Source organism: Dendropsophus ebraccatus, chromosome 2, assembly GCF_027789765.1.
Source record: "Dendropsophus ebraccatus isolate aDenEbr1 chromosome 2, aDenEbr1.pat, whole genome shotgun sequence".
Taxonomy (NCBI): Eukaryota; Metazoa; Chordata; class Amphibia; order Anura; family Hylidae; genus Dendropsophus; species Dendropsophus ebraccatus.
Genome location: NC_091455.1, coordinates 171,220,074 through 171,241,719, shown reverse-complemented (window position 1 = coordinate 171,241,719; position 21,646 = coordinate 171,220,074). Strand labels below are relative to the sequence as shown.

The window sequence follows — 21,646 nt, the reverse complement described above, 5'->3', positions numbered from 1 at the left end:
AACTATTTTATACATCAGTGTTTCCCTATAGTGCAATAACATTGTAATATGCATGTCATCCAGATATGCTGTACCATAACAAAATTCTTTCTGCTTATGTGCTAGGAAGGTTTTAATTCTCAATTCTCCTTACAATGCTAAATGTTAAAGCTGGTCCAATCAGTCATATATAGCGTTCAAATTTTTTCTAAAAATGAACAATAAAATACATTTAGCTGGAAAACTATATGATGGCATATCGGTTAAAAATATTTGGTTATGCTGACCTCTAGTGGACACCCTGTCATAGTGCTTTACCTTTACAAAAAAAAAATCTAAATATTCCCACCATATTTAGATACAGATACAATAGTCAATCAAACAATTACTAAAATGACAGCCATCTCCTCCATAAACATGCTCATTCAGATTGGCTGGGTGTACATGTCTATTTACAAAGGGGGATACCCTGGCACTGCTTTTCTTCCAGAAGGATTTGGCATGCTGACATCAAATACGCCTGATTTTTGTTTTATTGCGGGTGATTCTACAGTGGTACCTCGGTTTTCAAATGCTTCAGAATTCAAACTATTCACTATTTGAATAAAAAATTTTTTACCAGAAATTATGTATGCCGTATTCGGACTTGGCCAGGTACTGAGTGTAGTTGTATGAGGCGGCAATTGTCTAAAAAAATGCTTTTTATTGTGACTCTGAGATGTCATAGAGGCATGGCCAGAGCACTAAAGTGCAAGAGTCCTGTGATCACCTGGGGAAGTAATACCTTCAATGCTAGCTACTGTATATTTACATCAGGTGGTCGGAAAGGGGTTAATTACTCACCAACCTTCTTGTTAACTATAACTCTAGTCTTACAATGTGAACCATAAGACAATATCTATCAGTAATGCATATTACAATGAAGGTGCAGGAAAGACATGGTCTGTGCCCATCATATACTGCCCCCTCATCAGTTGTTAAGATGTTGGTACACAAGACTATAGCAACATAATCTTTTAAAATTTAGACTAGAAAATGAAGCATGCCTTTATTATAACAAAGACTTTATTAGTGTCTGTCTTGGCCCATATAAAGTGTATTCCAATTAAAATATTGTTCTAATACATACATGTATAAATTTTATTTAATATTATAAATTACTTTAAAGTACTCCATTATTACTTTTAGTGCTAGCAATAAATGGAGTCATCATGAAGCAGATCATGCAGTAGGAGTCCTCTTCAGAATTTTTTTTAATCGGTACATTACAGAAATGTAATTATTACAAGTGTTCATACATTCAGTTTGAATTATTGCCATTGCTCTGTAATCTGATTCAGACGGACAATCACAGGTTCTTAATATGCAGCCAATCACAGATTGGAACGGGTCAGCCAAGGAAATTCCTGATGAGAACAAAACAGAATGATTCAATAACATTCACAATGTTTTCTTCCATTTTATTTAAAACAACTGGCAACAGAAAGATATACAGATTTTTTATTTACTTCTATTTAAACATCTTAAGCCTTCCAGTACTGTATCAGCTGCTGTATGTCCTGCAGGAAGTGGTGTATTCTATGGGGATTTGCTACTGCTCTGGACAGTTCCTGTCTCGGACAGAGGTGGCAGCAGGGAGCACTTTGTCAGACTGGAAAGAATATACCTGTAGGACATACAGCAGCTAATAAGTAATGGAAGATTTGAGATTTTTAAATAGAAGTAAATTCAAAAATCTGTACAAAACTTTCTGACACCAGTTTTTTTTTTTTTTTGCAGGAGTACCCCTTTAAAACACTGAAAACCAATTCTGTTGCATTTCTTAACTTTATTACATGTGCCAAAGTACATTACAGCCATTATGTTCAACCTAAACTGGATGCCTGGTGAACAGACCCGATTAAACAGAGATATTCCAAAAAATTACCTGCGTCTTGCGGTCAGACTGTGGATCTATCATGACATTGATGAGAGAAGGCACATTCTTATCGGAGAAGCTGGAATTAAGCGCTTGCTGCAGCTCTTCAGGAGTATTCACAAAGTATCCTTTCCCACCGAAGGCCATCATTACCTGCTCATAGCGAGCATTTGGCTTCAGAGAAACAGGAGGTGCTCTAAAAGAAAACACTAAACTATGACTAACAAATAACGGTACATATAACTAATCTATAGAAAAAAACCTTCCATAAGCAAGGTCCTTAGTTATAGAAATAGGTATGTACCAAAATTAAAGTGTACCTCTAAATCCACATAGATATGAAATTGCACCGTGTTATTACACTACACTGTGTCATTTTTAAAACTAGAAATAAAAAGCAAATAGTATTACTTACATAGAAGCTGGATCCCCAGCCTGTAACATGTTAGCCCAAGAGTCTTCATCAAATCCACTATAAATTCCATTGTTATTAACCACAATTATTACTATAGGAAGGTTGTATCTAGAAAAATACAAAGTATATATTTATCATCATATGTTAAAATGAGAAAATGTACCGGTGTGACAGGGGCCGCCCAAGGAAAAAAAATTAAAGAGGTTGTCCACCTTAAACTAACTTGTTCCCTATCCACAGGGTAGGAGGTAAGTGAGAGATTGCGTGGGTCCAACATCCATACCCCTCTGTGATCTCCGTATCGATCCCCGACTGCTTTGTTATTTTATGGACACGTGACCCGCAGCTCTATTCCTTTTCTATGTAGCAGCTGGAAAAAGCTGAGTACAGCACTCGGCCCTTTCCAGGTTTATGAGGTGTAGCGTATTAGCAATACAGTTCTCCAAATAGATAAAAGCATGTTAAAGTAATATATTTGGTTGATATTGCTTTATATTCCATATAGTCTTTTGCTCCATATTATAATCACTTTGTGTAAGCATTACCAATACAATAACATATAAAGAGATAGCATCAGAGTCTCACCTGCACATTGTTTCAACCTCCATACCCGAAAAGCCGAATGCACTATCCCCTTCCACACAAACAACACGCTTTTCTGGGGCCTCATCTTTTACAACCATGGCTGCCGCTATGGCAAATCCCAGACCGACACCCATTGTCCCAAAAGTGCCGGCATCTAACCTGTTAGAAAAATAGTAAATCTATGCTTTTAACATGATATGGAAAACAGTATTGAATGAAAGTACTGCATAGTAATATCTGAGCTAAAACAACAAAACATAAAAAAAATTCATGAGCACACTTGTTTTGTTTAGGAGGTCACTGTACGAAAATAAACTAGCTGTTGTCCTGTGAAATTGTCAGTAACCAATCCTAGAAACAACTATTCCCTGTGTTGCAGATTGTGGTTTGTTTTTGTTTTATTGTTTTTCTTTTGATCATTGGACCCTTCTTTATGTAGAGGGGGTAAAAAAAACCAAGCCATGCCCGCAGAAAGCATTCTCACTGGAAAGATGGGCAACTCAACTGCACACCCTAAATAACAAATGAACCTATGCCAGTCAGGGAGCCTATTCTAAGCTCAAGAATAGGAGTGTAAATAAGAAGTAGTCATTGGAAAAATCCAACCTTGGTGCCACTATGGAGGAGCCATTGAATAAGGCAGATAGGAGTGCCTCCGGGACAACAACAACGACTCTACTGCCAAAGATTAAAGCTGAAGGTTATTGGGAGATTTCCATAAGGTGAGAAATAAGCCCTTTATATATCATAGAAGCTGGGAGAGTAAAGGAGGAACAGTGCACAACAAGACAGTTCTCATGCGGCAGGACAAACAGACCAATATATCAACTGTCCCAAAACCCAACAGCAGGGGTATGTTCACATTAAGGCAGAATTACGACTGCCTCAGTGTGTCATGTCATCTCAATGTCACTTCTTTGAGCGGAGAGTGGCGGCAGCGGAGGAGCATGCGCCCTCTCTTTGCCTCAGCGGGACACTGAGCACAGCAGGATTATGCTGTATTTGCTCAGTGTGAACATACCCTACGACAGAATGCATCAAAATTGCAACATGGGAATCGGGTGTTATCAAAGAAAAAAAAAATTCCTTTACTGCATGAAAGACAGAGCCTCTGTGTCCCGAAATGTTATGAACCGAGAAAATGAGGGCTGGCAACATAAACTTAGGGAGGGAAGGGAAGGAAAGGAGGAAGAAAGGAAGGAGCACAGCCAATATATCGTACACCTAAATAAATGACTGATGTGGCAAAACCCTGCTCCAAAAGACACGCAAGATTTAATCCATGTCAGGATTAAAGGCATTATCCAGTGACAGTAAAACATGGCCACTTTCTTCCAGAGACAGCACCACTATTGTCTCCAGTTTGGGTGCAGGTTTTGCAACTCAGTTCAATTAAAGTAAATGGAGCTTAATTGCAAAACACAGCTGAACTGGAGACAAGAGTGGTGCTGTCTCTGGAAGAAAGTTGCCATGTTTTACTAACGTTGGATAACCTTTTTAAATATATAGATAAAATTGTAAATGAAAAGAAATTAAACGAAAGCACCACTCACCAAGGACTGTAAAAAGACATATTCACTTTATACCAATGGTATGGTACAAGGACAATGGTAATGGATGAACGTCCGTGCTTCATATGGCAAATACTAAGATGGTTAATCTTTCTACTCATGTTCTCTCACCTGCTCAGATTAAGGATCTCAGTTTGAAATTCTCATTTCACCCCTCTACTAAATGTGATTTCTTTTCTATAGTAAAAGGCCTGCAACTCTTTGCTTGGAAATTGGCTTTCAAAAAAATCTTTGCAAGAAAGAACAGTGACGATATCTCACATATGGAACGGACTGGAGAGGATCGAGAGGCTGTATATGCATTTATAGATTTTTTAGGTGAACAAGAACCCCCTAATAAAAAAGTAATTATTCAGGGAATTTATTAAAATTCAAATAAATCCTCACAATTATACTTATTTCTAGAGATTGATCTTTTTGCTAGACAAGGAAATATGACAACCCAAGTGTGATGCAACATAAGACCTTGAGAGGACTGCAGAAGTAGAAGGATGTCTTCTACCCTTCGGACAAAGGGGGAAACGTTGCATTATGGCCGGTAACTATGTATGTGAAAGAGATGTTCCAACAATTAAGAACAGACTGTTAGAAATGGCAAACTTTTAACCCTTTGATGAAATTTAAAGGGGAACTGATCCAGATTTTAGCTACAGCTCAGGAGAGCGGTATTATCACAGAAAAACAGTGAGTCATTGGTACCTACTAATCCCATGATTGTGACGATCTACCCATTACCTAAAAAAAACTAAAAAGTCCACCAGTTAAATAGTTTGTGTGAACCTTTAAGCAAAATAATAAACTTTTTTCTTCTCCCCACAGGGGACGTTAGCGGACCTTACCATGGATACCAATGATGTACTTAGAAAACTGGATGGCCTGCATCTTGAAAACAATATGAGATTTGTAATTTAAGATATAAGACATGAGGATGGAATCGACGAAGTGAATTTTTTTCTTTCTAACTTGGATGACGATCTATGTTTTTTTTTTTGGCAAGGGTTTGATGCATAACTTCATTATATTCAAAGAGACCTTCTACCTACAGCTCCAGGGTACAGCAATGGGGGTGTTCTGTGTGCCCTCATATGCTAATCTGTTCCTGGGGCCGTGGGAGAGAAATATCTTTTATATATAAATATCAGACTCTGTACCGGACCCTGGGATTGAGTCTTTTAGGGATGCTACATAGATGACATCCACATGGTTTGGCTTAGTTCTGATGAAGAATTAAGAGAAATATATAACTTCTCTTATCAGAGCCAACTTGATATTAAAAAGATAAACAGGGTTTGGAAAGAAATGATCTACTTCCTAGATATCTCAATTCAAGTTGACTAGCAAGGTTACGTCTCCACTGATCTTTTTCATACGGGCACATTGGCCAATACTATCCTACATGCCAAGTTGGGCAGGTTATGTTCTGATGACATTTATTTTGAACAGGCACATGACTTAAAGGAACTTTTTCAGCAACAAGGATATAGCAATCCAAACATCAGACAAGCAAACCAACATGCTAAGGAAAGTAGAGGAGTTCAGTTACTACAACCAAAACCACAGAACAAGACAGAAAAATCACAGTAGATAATGACTACCAACTTTAACTCACGGACCAGCAAAGTGACATCAGTCATTTAGAAATACTGGCTCATACGTTTTAGTGATGAGACGTGATCATCAGTATTACCACCTAACCTTTCAACTACATATCAGAGTGTGAAGAACTTGGTATGTACATAGTTACCATAGGGTTATGACACTAACTCATTTTGGGGGTAAAGTCCCATATGGGGCTGTTATTTATTTAGGCATTGTGTGGCATGTGCAAATACACATACATATTGCACATGCATATTAATCACAGAATTGAATGTTGTATAGTGGGGGTGGGTCATTATGCCACCAGTCCCTGCAACAAGATCAAACGGATTGATGTGATTCCATCAACAAAACACTTTAAAATGGTTCATAATTGTGTTGCCTCTCTTCTCAAGGTACAAGGCATTGACCGAGTGTATGCTGGACTACATGGTGGAGAATGGAAAAAAAAAAACAATTGGAAAAATGGGAATGTATCTTGATTGCAAACCTGGGAACCCTTGCTCTAATGGGATTTAATGAAATGAATAGTTACACTGCTTTTCTGTGAGTATGTATTGCTGCTCCACTGTGCGTTATATGTGCTTGTGCATAAATGCATGGGTATATAGTTTGGGCCCATGCGTCTGGATAAAACATGCTGATATATATATATATATATATATATATATATATATATATATATATATATGTAATATTGTACTTTTCTGAGTTGTATGCTTTTAATGGGGTTTAATTGCAAGTTTTTATTAAATTTTAGCAGTCTAGTCTATTATATATTGTAAAAGTAAGGGGGGGGGATTTTTTGGTTTTTAATCATATACATACAAACCATCATATATGTCAAGTTTATATTGTTATTAATATCACAACAATTTTTTTGTCTTTCTTTCTCTATTTTTGTCTTTCTCCACTTTCTTTTTCTTTGCCTTTTCTCTCCCTCTCACTTTCACCCTTCTTTTTCTTTCCCTCTTATTCCCCTTTTCTTCTTCTTCTTCTTTTCTGCCCTTTAATTTCCCCTCTACTTTCACCCCCCCCCCTCCATCCTTTCCCTCTTGCTGTTACCTTGTGATTTTTTTTTTTTAGGTTTCAGAGGAGACGGTCTTGAGACATCCAACTCCATGCATTAATTCCCATGAAGATGCCCTTATGACATCAGTGACCTCACAGTATCCTTATGTCAGCCTTAGAATCTTTATCCAGCACTTGTGCAGATACTGTTTAATTTCTCTCAGGGAAGCAACTATTTTCCATATAGCAGATGATTTTTGCTTGGTTTATTTGTTTTTTTATCCTTTGGACCCTTCTCTATGTAAAAGGGGTAAAAGCAGGAGCCATGCCAGTACAAGGCATCCTTAGTGTAAAAATGGACATGGACTTAAAACCAAAAGCCAACTTAATGGTTTACAGAAACGAAGTTAATAGAGACAACACAGTGCTGGTCAGAAAGCCTATTCTGAGCACCAGGATATGGGCCGAATCAAGGAATCGTCACCAAGAAGAACCACCCTTGGTTTCAGAAGAGAAGACCAAGCAACTGACTGCGGCAGACAGGAACGCCTCCAGGGCAACAATGACTCCACTGCTGAAGATCAAAAAGAGCTGCTTGGTGGCAGATTACAGTAAAGTGAGAGAGAAGCCCTTTATATATCTAAGAGAGGAAAAGAGGAACATCGCACAGCCAGACAGCTTTTATGGGGCAAGTCAGGCAGAGACCTAATATACCATCTAATACCATCAGAATATCAACTGTCCCAAAGTCGAGAAGTACAGCATCACATCACATTTGAAAAAGATGGAATGAGGTGCCTGCTGATAAAAGATTACCTTTTCTATGTGAAAGACAGAGCCTCTGTGCCCTAAAATATTATGTGCCCCCTAGGAAGATAAACCCACTAGCCTCCAAGTCTGCCAGCAATAATGGTAGGAAGAGAGAAGCACGGCCAATACATGGTATCCTTAAAAAAACAACTGATTTAGCAAAACATTCCTGTAAAAGATGTGAGATACAGCACACATCTCAATATAAAATATATAGAAAAATATATAGAAAAATAGGCCTGGACTGAGCAGAAGAGAAGACAACAAGGTAAGAGATATAGTGTTACTAACTCATCTATCTGTTAATTGCTTAAGACTTTTACCCATTATTAAAAAAGCAAAAAAACAAAAAAAACAAAAAACAAAAACAGCTTGTCTTTTGCTTTCCTGTTCTGCTAATTTTTGTTAATGGACACAAATGTTTTTGTATCTCATATTAAACCTACTCTCAGCTCAAGGATACTCGTGGAAATAAGAAGTCGACAATTGTACAGTTCTGTGTTTTTGATGTGGTTTAGCTGCAATTTTAATGACGTTTTAGAATAGTCTATGCATATTACATATTGTGAATGTTTTCTTTAAAAAAAAAAAAAAAAATACAGTACTTAGTTACCTTTGTATCTGTCTTTTATATTGCTCTTAATACTACAATAATAATTTGTGTCTCTTATCTTTTCTCTCTATTTTTATCTCTCTATTTTTCATCTGTCTTTCTGGCCTTTCCTCCCCCTCTCCCTTTTGGCCCTATTTTCCTTTTTCTCCCTTTTAACGTCTATCTTTTTTCTTCTTCTCTTTTTTAATTTCCTGCCTTTTCCATCTTTCCCACCCTTCCCTTTTGTTGTTGCCTTGTGCTTTTTCCCTAGGTTCCGGAGGAGACGCTCTTGTGACGCTATACTACACATATGTAATGTACCTTGTTTGGGAAGAGGAACATCCAAGTCCAGCATCAGATCTACAGATACCCCTGGCTGGCACTGAGCTCGCCACTCTGCAGTTTTGTGCAGTAGTCCACTGACTGACCCAGACACAAGTCTTAGTGCATCAATTTGTAGTGTTTCTATATCCAGGAAGGCAACACACAATAGGTAATAACTAAATAAATAAAATAACTGTTTTTTTTTTCCCCTTGTTGTTCTACTTATTAGTGTTTATGGTCACAATTCGCCTGTAATTTCCTTTTAATGTTTTTGTATCTAACATTTATCCTCTCTCTACCCTAGACCACTGCCCAGGGCGACTGATTATAAACAGTATGCAGAAGGCTTCTAGGCGCCCTCTACTGGTTGCTGCAGGTGGATAGAATTGTATCTTTCATCTTTATGTCTATGCTGGGGATTGCGATCTCTATCACAAAAACTGTTTTTCAACCCTTTTCAGGATGTATTTAGAATTTAAGATGATTTCAGTGGGATCCTAAGGCAACCTTGGGAACTGATAAATGCTTTACTGTTATTTCATGCAGGAAGATATATATTCACTTAAGCTAAACATGATGTAAAATGAGTAAATCTGCGCCTATGTGTAAAACCCTGTGCACACTGCAATGTTCAGTCTTATAGTGACCGCATTTCAAAAGCTGAACACATCCCTGTGACTGAGATTAATAATAATTATAGTAATATGATGCAGTGAGCTCCTAAGCCCCAGTGTTATACCCGACCTAACTGACAAAGCTGTTTCAGTTCAGCAGGGTATATATAGTTATATGATGACACATTGATTGTATAGTGAACTGATGAGATTTTTAGGGTATACAAGCCCTCCTGTGTACTGTATGTGTCTCACTGCTTGAATAAACCCATATAGGAATGAATAATCAATGCTGAAAATAAAGAGCATGATTGATATTCACTGTGACATTCTTTCCATCCACATGATACATATACCCTCACAAATACTCAAGATTGGTGCTGGTGTCATTATGACATCAGTGATGAGCTTTAGAATCTTCATACAGCATTTCTGCAGATACTGTTTAGTTTCTCTCAGGGAAGGAGGTATATTCAGTATTGCTGATTTTTACTAGTTTGTTTTATTTTTGATCTATTGATTTTTGACCTAGGTACTATGTAGACCAGGTAAAGGAAGGAGGCATGCTTGCACAAGGCATCATCAGAGAAAAGATGGGCAAATTAACCACACAACCTAAAAGGCCTATGAACCTGAAACCAGAAGCCACTGGAGGTAATACAGTGCCAGTCAGGAAGCCTATCCTAAGCTCAAGGATAGGAGGGGAAATAATGAGTGCAAATGTTTGCCAGGGAAATACACGCTTGGTGCCAATGAAGAATACTCAGCCACTAACTATGACAGATAAGAGTGCCTCAAGGAAAAAAACGAGAGATGAGCAAATCGCCCATCTAAACGAAATGTAGCGCTCACTCTGTTCCGCTCCCTTTTACTCCTCCCCAGGTGTCAGGAAAGGCTGGATCCAGTCCTGGGAAAGTGAGAGAAGTTTCCCAGGACTGGAGCCAGCTTTTCCCCACAGCTGGGGAGAAGAGGCAGGGAACAGAACAGAGTTGAAAGGCAGGCGGGTGAAAAGCCACTTGCGCTACGCTTTGTTTAGATGGGCAATTTGTTCTTCTCTTAACTACTACTCCACTTCCAAAGATAAACTGCTGCACCTTAGTGTGAGACAGCAATAAGGTGAGAGAGTAGCCCCTTATACATGATAGGAGCTGGAGAGTAAAGGAGGAACAGCGTACAGCCAGTGTCCATGGGGCACATCAGACAAAGGCCTAATAGGTTATCTAAAAATACCAGAACAACAACTGTATCAGTAGAGAAAACATGACCTTTCCTGTCCTGCACGAAAGGCCGAGCCTCAGGTGCCCTAAAATACTGTGTGTCAAGGGCTAGGAACAGGAACTCACTGGCAGCCTCCAAGAGTGCCAGGAAGAAATGTAAGGAAGACAGAATAAAAGGCAATACCAGGTATTCTTAAACAATAGACTGATATGGCAAAACCTAGCCACAAAAGACGTGTGAGGTCTTAATAATAAATATATTGAGAAAATAGGCCCAAAGTGAGGAAACACAATAGAGACACAGCTCATCCTAACCACAAAGTCTTTTCCCAAAAGAAGATGGTGCCTAGGACTTTTACTACCAAATATTAAAAAAAAAAAAAATAACAAAAGTTTGCCCTTTTTTCCCTGTTCTGCTTATTATTGTTTACAATGTTTGCCTGTAATTTCCTATTAATGTTTTTAGTATCTGACTTTAACCCCTCACTGCCCTAGACCATGCTTAGGGCAATTGGCATTATGCCAGAAACTTCCTGCTTATAAACAGTATGCAGAAAGCTTCCAGGCGCCCTCTACTGGTTGCTGCAGGGAACAGAATTATCTTTATCTTTATGTCTATAATGGGGATTTTATTTTTCATCTAGGTGTCAAACCTTCAGTCTGCAACCCCACAATGCAACTGCATGATGCTGCTCTGGTACCATAGAAGCTGTGGCTCCTACTGTGGCTCTTATTTTAACAGATTCCAATTTTACAGATTAATATAGCAGTTATAGCACCAAGTAATCAAATATTTTTTTTTTTTATAAATATCATCAAAGGCTGTGTTTTTCAACCTCATATCACAGGATGTACTATGCCTTTAAAAAAAAAGTGTGTGTCTAAATTGTGATGTTAGAATGATCACAACACAAAAATGACAGAAGTCCACCAGGTAGGTCAACTGTTCCTGGTTCAAATAGTTTGTGTGAACCTTTAAGTAAGTTAATTGACTTTTTTTCTTCTTCCCATAGTGGAGACCTTTTCATAGATACCAATGATGTACTTAGAAAACTGGATGGCCTGCATCTTGAAAACAATATGATGTTTGTGACTTGTGGATGTTGAATTGCTTTATGCATCGATAAAACATGAGGACAGACACAATGTGGTGAGTTTTTTTCTAACTTGGATGAAGAGCTATGTAATTTTCTTGTCAAGGATTTTAAGTTTGATGAATAACTTATTTATGTTTGATTCATAACTTATTTATTTCTACCTACTGCTCCAGGGTACAGCAATGGGGGCGTCTTGTGCACTATAATATGGTTATTTGTTCCTGGGTCTGTGGGAGAGAAATATCTTTTTATGGAACCCTGAATGTAATCTTTTAGGGATGCTATATAAATGACATTTGGATGGTTTGGAAGGGTTCTAAAGTGTTTAACTTCTCTTAATCAAAACGAACTGTTGTAACACAAGGTAGGAAGAGAAAAGATTGACTTCCTGGATATCCAAATTCAAGTTGGTGAGCAAGGTTATATCCCCACTGATCTTTTTCGTAAGGACATTAGCTAATACCACCCTACATGCCAAGTCTGTACACCCTCAACATTTATAATTATAAATATCCCTGTTGGTCAATACCTACAAGCAGGTTATGTTCTAATGACATTTTTTTTTTGAACAGGCAAATGACTTAAAGGAGAAGTCCGGCAAAATTTTTTATTAAAATATTGTATTGCCCCCCAAAAGTTATACAGATCCCCAATATACACTTATTACGGGAAATGCTTATAAATTGCTTTTTTCCCTGCACTTACTACTGCATCAAGGCTTCACTTCCTGGATAAAATGGTGATGTCACGACCAGACTCCGAGAGCTGTGCGGGCTGTGGCTGCTGAAGAGGATGGTGGCAGGGGGACACTGAGGGACACAGGGCACTGGAGGGACACTGAGCATCCCTCTGCCATCATTCTCTCCAGCAGCCACAGCCCGCACAGCTCTGGGAGTCGGGTCGTGACATCACCATGTTATCCAGGAAGTGAAGCCTTGATGCAGTAGTAAGTGCAGGGAAAAAAGCACTTTATAAGCATTTCCTGTAATAAGTGTATGTTGTTGATTTGTGTAACTTTTGGGGGGCAATACAATACTTCAATAAAAATGTTCGCCGGACTTCTCCTTTACGGACTTGTGTGCACAAACATTTTTGACAATGCATATTACTCACAAAATTTATTGTGGTTACAGTCGGGGTGGTACATGATGCCACATGTCCCTGCAACAATATATGTATTGGCATGACCAATACAGAACTATGAGGATGTGTAAAGCAACACATGTTTAACATTGTTACGGTCAAACGGATTGATGTGATTCCATGAAGAAAAACATTGGCTCGACACTTTAAAGGGGTAGTTCAGCAAAAAATGTTTATTTCAAATTAACCAATGCCAGAAAGTTCCAGAGATTTGAAATTTAATTCTATTAAAAAAAATCTCAAATTTGTCAGCTGCTGTATGTACTTTCTTTCCAGTTGGACACAGTGCTCTCTGCTGCCACTTCTTTCCATGTCAGGAGCTGTCCAGAGCAGTAGGAAATCCTCATAGAAAACCTCTCCTGCTCTTCATACTGGAAATAATACCACTTTTTTTGCAGGACATGCATCAGCTGATAAGTACTGGAAAACTTGAGATTTTTTAATAGGAGAAAATGAATGGAATAAATGATTGAGCGAGTGGATAGAAAAACTGTGAACCCTTGCTTCAAAGAGATTTAATGAAATGAATAGTTACACTGCCCTTCTGTGAGTATGTATTGCTGCTCCACTGTGCATTATGTATGCCTGTGCATAAACGTATTTGTGTATGGTTTATGCCCATACATGCTGGTATATATAATATTGTACAGTTCTGTGTTCTGAGTTTTGTGTTTTTAATGTGGATTAGTAGCAAGTTTTATTAAGTTTAAGTATAGTCTATGTATCTTATGAATATAAGGGGGGTCCTTTTCTTCTCTTTTACATACTTACCTTTGTATCTGTCACAGTATATTGTTAGAAATATTACAATTGTTTGTGTGTCTCTTTCTCTATATATTTTAATCTTTCTTCTCTTTTAGCCCCCTCCCTTCTGTTGTTGCCTTGTGCTTTTTTTCCTAGGTTCAAGAGTAGACATCTAATAAATCTGTATATTTCTCTATATTTGATTAATTTTAACATTTTAAAAAAAATAAAATACAGAGCAATTTTGAATATAAATGTGTTTCTGTGTTTGCTTTTTTTGGCGATAGTATATATTGTGTGACTTGATTTGTTATTTAAAGCTGGGAAGGTTCCCTCTTTCATTGGCGTACAACTTTATTGATATTAAAGGGGTTGTCCAGCAAGAAAAAAAAAATCTCTCAATTCAACTGGTTTCAAAAAGTTATAAAGATTTACAAATCTCCAGTCTTCCACTAATTATCATCTGCTGTATGTCCTGCAGAAAGTGGTGTATTCTTCCCAGTCTCATGCAGTGCTCTCTGCTGCTACCTCCATCCGAGACAGGAACTTTCCAGAGCAGTGTCAAATCCCCATAGAAAACATCTCCTTCTCTGGAAAGTTTCTGTCTCTGACAGAGGTGGCAGCAGAGAGCACTGTGTCAGACTGAAAAGAAAACATCACTTCCTACAGGACAAACAGCGGCTGATAGGTACTGAAAGGCTTAAAGTGTCACTGTCGTTAAATTTTTTTTTGCAGAAATCAATAGTCCAGGCGATTTTAAGAAAGTTTGTAATAGGGTTTATTAGCCAAATATGCCATTATCTGCATGTAAAAAGCCTTTTCCCAGCCCCCCCCCCTCCTTTCCTTTCTGTCATCCACTCCTCAGAATCAGAAAATCTGGACTGTTTTTTCATCACTCGGATCTGTCTGGTCTATGAAGAGGGGAGGGGGGAGGGGGAAGAAGCGAGATTAGCGGCAGCTGAGAGCTGAATGTAAATTAACTCTTTGTTGTCCTGTTTTGCTGCTTTTGCTTTCTCTCTCCATAGGAAAACAATAAAGACAGGGGGAGAGCTTCAAACTGCTTTTTCATAATAAAAATTCATTTTTTTGGCTAATAAAACCAATTACAAAGTTTCTTAAAATCGCCTGTACTATTGATTTCTGCAATAAAAATTTTAACGACAGTGACACTTTAAGATTTTTTAACAGAAGTGATTTACAAAACTATATAACTTTCTGAAACCAGTTGATTTGAAAGTACCCTTTTAAACATCACTATTACAAAAAAAAACAGTTTTTGCACAAAGCTTATAAAAACATATCAGCGTTATTGTAATAAACTATTAACACAATGTAATTGTATACTGGTTACTCAGCAGTAGAGACAGCATATCTTCACCTACATAGGTCGTTTCCCATGAAGGAGATGGAGCCTTGTATAAATGATGAATGAACCATGGAAAAATTTTCTCCACTTCAGAGACCAACAACTATAGTAAATTCACCCCAACAGAAGACCAGCTGTTTCTTAATAAGAACATTGGTGGATACAGATAAAATGATGATTTAATTTTTGATAAAGACAATTTAGAGTATTTATTCGCACAGTCTAGTACATATGTCATGCTTGAGAAAGGCTGAAGTACCAGCCGCAACGCCGCGCTTGATGTAAATAAAAAAAAAAATTACGATTTTTTTTCACTAGAGGTGCTGTCTCCTACGAATTTTTTTTAGTACATTGGTCCCATCTGCCTGGCATCTGGTGGGACATTCTTGATTTGGTCCCACCATCCCGGGACTGCCCGTCATTGCGACGCTTAAGTGTAAGTGCCAGGAACAGATCCTGTCACTTACCGATCAGTGTGCTTGCTGGGATTCCGTTCCTTTTCCCTGACTGCCCGAGAAGTTAAACTTACCTCTGTGTAGTCAAATCAGCGATCTTCTCATGGAGCATGCCTCAGGAAGGCTCTATGAGAAGAGCGCAGATAACACTGATCAATGCTATGCTATGGTATAGCATTGAACAGTATATGCAATCTAATGATTGCATGTAATAGGTCCCCAGGGGGACTTAAAACATGTAAAAAAAAATGTTTTTAATAATATGCCAAAGCTCATCCCCCAATAAAAGTTAAAATCACCCCCCTTTCCCATTATACATATAAAACATTTTAAAATACTTGAATAAAAAGAAAATATAGATTGGAGCATGCATCCGATCTAATAAAATATAACAATATTGTTCCCACATAGTGAACATCATCAAAGAAAAGAGGAACAAAAACATTTTGTTACATTATATAAACTTTTTTTTCAAAATGAATCTATCGCTTCTCTGCCTTTTAGCTAAGATCAAGTGTAGTATCTGTTCATATCAGTTTAATATCGAATATGTCAGCTATCTGGGGACCATTTAATAAATGGATTTTTAGAACAGAGAGATGGAAAAAGAGCTTGCTCTGTCCTCTCTAGGCATTGACTTGGTATTGCAGTGCTTCCAGGTTCAGTGCACAAAAAAATATATAGTGGAATAAGACACAAATAAAAACAAGATCAAAAAATGGCATCCCATACATCCCTGTGGGTGAACAACAGGGCAGGTTTAATAATAATTATTGGAAAAAAAACTTTGCTGTAAAAAAAAAAGAAATTGTAAAACATTAGAAAAGCTATGAAAACGTGGCTAGCGTTGTGATCGGACTGGTGTATAGAAGATATAGCCCTTACAGGGCTACAGAAGGCCAGGGAGAAAAAAATCAAAATGCAAAAAAAAAAGTTGACCAGGTCATTCATTGGGCCAGGTCATAAAGGGGTTAATGTTTTTGTATCTCACATTAACCCCTTCACTGCCCAGTCGCCCTGACTGACATTATCCCAGGAACTTCCTGCAAATAAACAGGATGCAGAAATCTTCCAGGCGCCCCCTAATGGTTGCTGCAGGTGGATGGAATTGTATCTATCATCTTTATGTCTATGATGGGGATTGTGGTCTCTGTATTCCAAAAACTGTATTCCAAAAACTGTATTCCATCCCCTATAAGAAGGTAATAAGATGATTTCAGTGGGATTCTCAGGCATCTGTGGGAACTGCTAGATGCCCATCTGATATTTCATGCAGGGAGATATATATTCACTTAATAAAGATGATGGAAAATGAGCATATCTGGGCCAATGTGTAAGGTCCTGTGCACACTGCCATGTTTAGCCTTATGGTGGCCGCAATTTACAGACTAAACACATCCCTGTGAATAGGACGAATAATAAAAACATTAATAGTAATAGTAACATGAGGCAATGAGCTCCCGGGCACCAATGTTATACCTGATGTAACTGACAAAGCTGTCTCAGGTCAGTAAGGTGGCGTTCTATATAGTTATATGATGACACATTGTATAATAAATTGATGAGAAATCTAGCGTATACCAGCCCTCCTGTGTACTGTATGTATATCACTGCTTGTATAATCCTATATGGGCATAAATAATCAATGCTGTCAATAAAGAAGACTCCTGAGAGTCTGTGACATTTCTCCATATACATGATACATATGCACAAACAACTACACAGGATTGGTGCTGGTGCTATAACATGATGACATCATCAGTGACCTCAGCATCTCTATGTCGACCTTAGAATCTTCAGCCAGCACCTGGGCAGATACTGTTTAGTTTCTGTAAAGGAAGCAGCCTATATTCAGTATTGCTGATTTTTGCCTTTTTGTTTGTTCTGTTTTTTCTTTATTGTTTTGTTTTTGTTTATTGGATCCTTCTGTGTGTAGAGGGGGTAAACAGAAGGCACCATGCCTGTACAAGGCACTCTCAGGAGGCCTATCCAAAGCTCCAGGATAGGGGAAGGAATAAGGAGTCTACCTTTGGTGCCATGGCAGAGAACTCAGCCACTGACTACGGCAAATAGGAGCCCTTCCAGAGAAACATCTACATCACTGCCAAAGATAAGCAGCGGCAGCCTGGTGAGGAAGAAGCCATTTATACAACATAGGAGCTCAGAGAAAAAAGGAGAAACATCACAAAGCCGGAAAACGTTCATGGGGCAGGTCCAAGAGAGGCCAAATATACCACCTAACAACCCCAGAGTACCAACTGCATTTCCTACCCTACGTGAAAGGCAAAGCCTCTGGGCACCAAAATACTCTGTGCCAAGGGCTGGGAACATGCACTTTGTGGCAGCCTCCAAGAGTCTAAAGAAGAAACATCAGCCGCTACGGGGGATTCTGAAACAACAGAGTGATGTGGCAAAACCTGGCCACAAGAGACACGTGAGGTTCAGCACTCACCTGAACATCAAATATATTGAAAAAATAGGCCGGGAGTGAGAAGACAAGGTGAGAAAGGCAACACCAGTAGAGACACAGCTCATCTTTACCAAAAGGTCTTTTCCCAAAAGACGACGGAGCCTAGGACTTTTACTTACCTACCCTTTACTACCCTTTATAAAAATAAAAAGTTTCTCCCTTTCTTTCCTGTTCTGCTTATTATTTTTTACAAAATGTGCCTGTAATTTCCTATTAATGTTCTTTTCGTATCTGACATTAACCCCCTCACTGTTCTAGAGCACTGCCCATATCAAGAGACATTATGCCAGAAACTTACTGCTTATGAACAGTATGCAGAAAGCTTCTAGGCGCCCTCTACTGGTTGCTGCAGGGAACAGAATTATCTTTACTCTCTAAGGCCCCGTTCCCACTGAGGAAAGGTAGCGGAATTCCGCGACGGAATTGTCCGCCGCGGAATGCCGTTAGCCTCCCGCTCATAATGGGAGTCTATGGGACATGTTCATTCTTCAGCGCGGACAGGGCAGGAGCGCGCGCCTCCCATAGACTCCCATTATGAGCGGGAGGCTAACGGCATTCCGCGGCTGACAATTCCGTCGCGGAATTCCGCTACCTTTCCTCAGTGGGAACGGGGCCTATGTCTAAGCTGGGGAGTTTTTTTTTCTTTCTACTTATTTCAAAAACTGTATTCCATCCCCCATAAGGAGGTATTAGGAAAATAAGATGATTTCAGTGGGATCCTCAGACATCTGTGGAAAATGCTGTATATTTCTCTAATATTTCATGCAGGGAGATATCTACTGTAGATGTGACAGGGTTTATCTGCCAGATATTCTTGTACTAGACGCTTCTGGCATACTGCTGGTCTGCAGCAGACACTCACTGCCAATGACCAACAACAGTAATCCTGTTGATGGCAGTCATCAAAGCCTCAAACATCATTTCCTTGGTTCCGAGACGTGCACACTGCGTCAAACCTTTAATCTGGACCCCCATAATGCAGCTGCATCATGCTGAATGGTTAACATGGCAGCTGTGGCTCTCATTTAACCTCTACTATGAGAATCTGCAGATTATTGCACCAGTTATAGCACTGCAATGAGCTGTATAAACAATCAAATGATTTCTTATTAAAGTCCCCCCAGCGGATCCCAAAACAGACTGTCTCACTTTTGGCTTCAGAACATTGCTGAATGCCAACGTACAGTAATGTCTCGAAGTGCCAATTAATGCTGCTCCCGAGGCCACCTACCTTCCTTCCCCAGTGGCATCATATGCCTCTGCCAACATACAGCACTGTTATTGGGCTGTAAGGTTTCTTATTGTTAAATAGAATTAAGAAACGTCCTGAGGTGGCAGTACCTGCTCCAAAGCCTGCCCTCCTCCAGCACGCCTGCCAGCTGTCATCCTTCAATCACACAGTGCCTGCCAACCACTCTGAGCATGTCAGCAGCCTTTCCCCAGCTTTATATGGGCTGCAAGGAACTTACTTGGCCACAGAGGGCTTATCATGCTGCATTGGGTATACCTGGCTACATGGAATATTTTTAGTGGGGAATTATTAATGGCTACTAGGAGCATTATTACTGGCTACTGGGGGCATTATTAATGGCTTCTGGGGCACTGATACTTGCTAAAAGAAGGCCATATTACTGGCTACATGGGACATTATTACTTGGGAAAGGGGCATTATAAAAGGCTACAGGTAGCATTGTGACTTTGGTCATGACATTGTGTTAACATTAGTAAGGGGACATATTGTTACAGGGAATCTGATTTGTGAAGGGACTACTGACAGAGCCTTTGAGCCATGGTGGCAGTGTGATCATAAACACTGATATAGACCTTCTCTTTAGTGCATATATGCTTGAAGAGTACCTGTCAGGTAAGTTGTCTGAGTGTACATGAGGAGTAGCAATATTTTTGGCAACTACAACTGAGCACTACAAAGATAAATATTGACATTAAATACATTAGGAATTAACCACATACAGTTTTGGCACCAGAACTTTGGTGTTAAAAGTGGCTACTTACCTGTGACGTGGGTGAAGGTTTTGAAGTACAGTGCGACCAATGTCCATTGTATTAGCTCCCTCACTCACAATGATGCAGTCATTGGGTAAAGCATCCGTTACATAGCGAAACACAGTATAGTAGTTCATTGGCACAGATCTTCCCGATGCCAGTTGCTATGTAAAATAAAAACAAAAATTAAAGTCAACATGTCCCTGTCACTTTAAAAATAATAATAAAAAACAACACAACTTTTGTCACACAGACATGTCAAAGTTTTGATTGGTTGGAATTCAAACCCCCCAAGATCATTAGACCATGTACGACTGTCTGGTACAGCAGTGCCCTAAGGGCCTGTTCACACTCAAGCGGAGCCTGTGCCGCGGACACTGCTTGAAATTTCGCCTGTCCCATTGATTCAATGTCATTTTTTGTGTGCCTCCACTGCACAAAAAAAAAAAATAAATCACACTGAATCAATGGGACAGGCGGAATTTCAAGCGGCGTCCGTGGCGCGGGCTCTGCTTGAAATTCCGCCACCTTCGCTCAGTGTAAACAGGCCCTCACTCTCTTGAGTGAGTCCGGCTGCAGTTGACTATACAGCTGGGTGCACAGGAGTATAAATACATAGAGAAAACTTAAAAAAGGACTTGATTCTTAGGAGCAGTGGGGGTCCCAAAGGTCAGGCCCCTGTGCCAATCATAAGATGAATATCCACTAGTATACTTTCCTTCTTGCTTAAAATGAACAGGTTGTGTCGCCACGGCTTGGCCACCACATATGGGTACCTGCAATACATATGGGCAGCTGCAATACAGGCCCAGCCCTAGTGGCACAACTCACCCCCTTCGAGCAGGGAAAAAGGTATTGAGCAATGTCAAATGAGAACACAAGATAGGTCTGTGTAATAAGAGTATTTATTTTATAGATAAAGCCACTGTTAGTTACCAATCATTAGCAGTTGGCAAAAAGATAAGTCTCAAATACACTATATACAAATGTACAATAAGACAGTACCAATGTCGCTTGTCTGTCCTGGGCTATGAAGAAGGTGGGGGCTGGCTGCAATCACTGTTAATGACAGGCTGCACCAATCGCGCTGCAGCCTGTCATTAACCGCTTAAACGTGGCATTTAAGTGTAAGTGACAGGAGCAGCTGCCGTCACTTACCGATCAGGACCCCCGCAGTGTTGTACCGCAAGAAGTCTCTTACCTTCCTCCGTGTGGTCCTGCCCTCGAGGGCTTACAACTTTAAAGGTGGAAACTGAAGTCACAAAAAAGTACAGACAGGGCCAAACCTAGAAAATTGCCCTGTGCTCACAAGTATGAGCGATAATCAAAATGAAAAAAAAATTATGCTCATGCGTTACTTTAATAATGTGAACTGAGCTGTTGCATTTTTCTGTGTTTTTGTGTTTACAACTTCCGCCATAGCAACGTGCTCCTGCCTAGTGTGAATGGTGTTCTAGAGCTAGAGCTGACCAAATTTGTCTTTTTTCTGTGTTCCAGATGGGGGAGTGGCTGCCTCTACTTGGTCGTGCACTCCTATCCCACCCAGGTGGTGCAATTATTTTTGCGGGTATAAGACAGATCTTGCATGCCCAGAGCATAGGCGTATTGTACGCCATGGAGAGGCCATAGTACAGTGTAGGGTCCGCCCCGAGCATGAGGCTACCTTATCGTGGTGGGGTGGTTTACACTCTTTGCAAACGGTAACCAAAAGCCTTATTGGTTTTGTGGGAAT

General features: G+C 39.4%; 1 protein-coding gene and 1 non-coding gene across 2 annotated transcripts in view; one reads left to right on the top strand and one right to left on the bottom strand.

The window, feature by feature from the left end:
• Nucleotides 1–1,026: 1,026 nt before the first annotated feature.
• The window catches only part of HACL1 (2-hydroxyacyl-CoA lyase 1), a 30,566-nt gene continuing 9,946 nt past the window's right edge, over nt 1,027–21,646 (bottom strand). Inside the window, exons 13-17 of the mRNA XM_069960432.1 lie at nt 19,924–20,078; nt 2,898–3,056; nt 2,313–2,420; nt 1,907–2,093; nt 1,027–1,385 (exon numbers count right to left, since the gene is read on the bottom strand). Coding sequence (XP_069816533.1) covers nt 1,353–1,385; nt 1,907–2,093; nt 2,313–2,420; nt 2,898–3,056; nt 19,924–20,078 — 642 coding nt within the window. The 3' untranslated portion in view covers nt 1,027–1,352. The remainder of the gene's footprint in view (nt 1,386–1,906; nt 2,094–2,312; nt 2,421–2,897; nt 3,057–19,923; nt 20,079–21,646) is intronic.
• LOC138784964 (U2 spliceosomal RNA) lies at nt 15,925–16,115 on the top strand. The gene has a single exon (XR_011361987.1). It is a non-coding gene; the product is annotated as a U2 spliceosomal RNA (small nuclear RNA).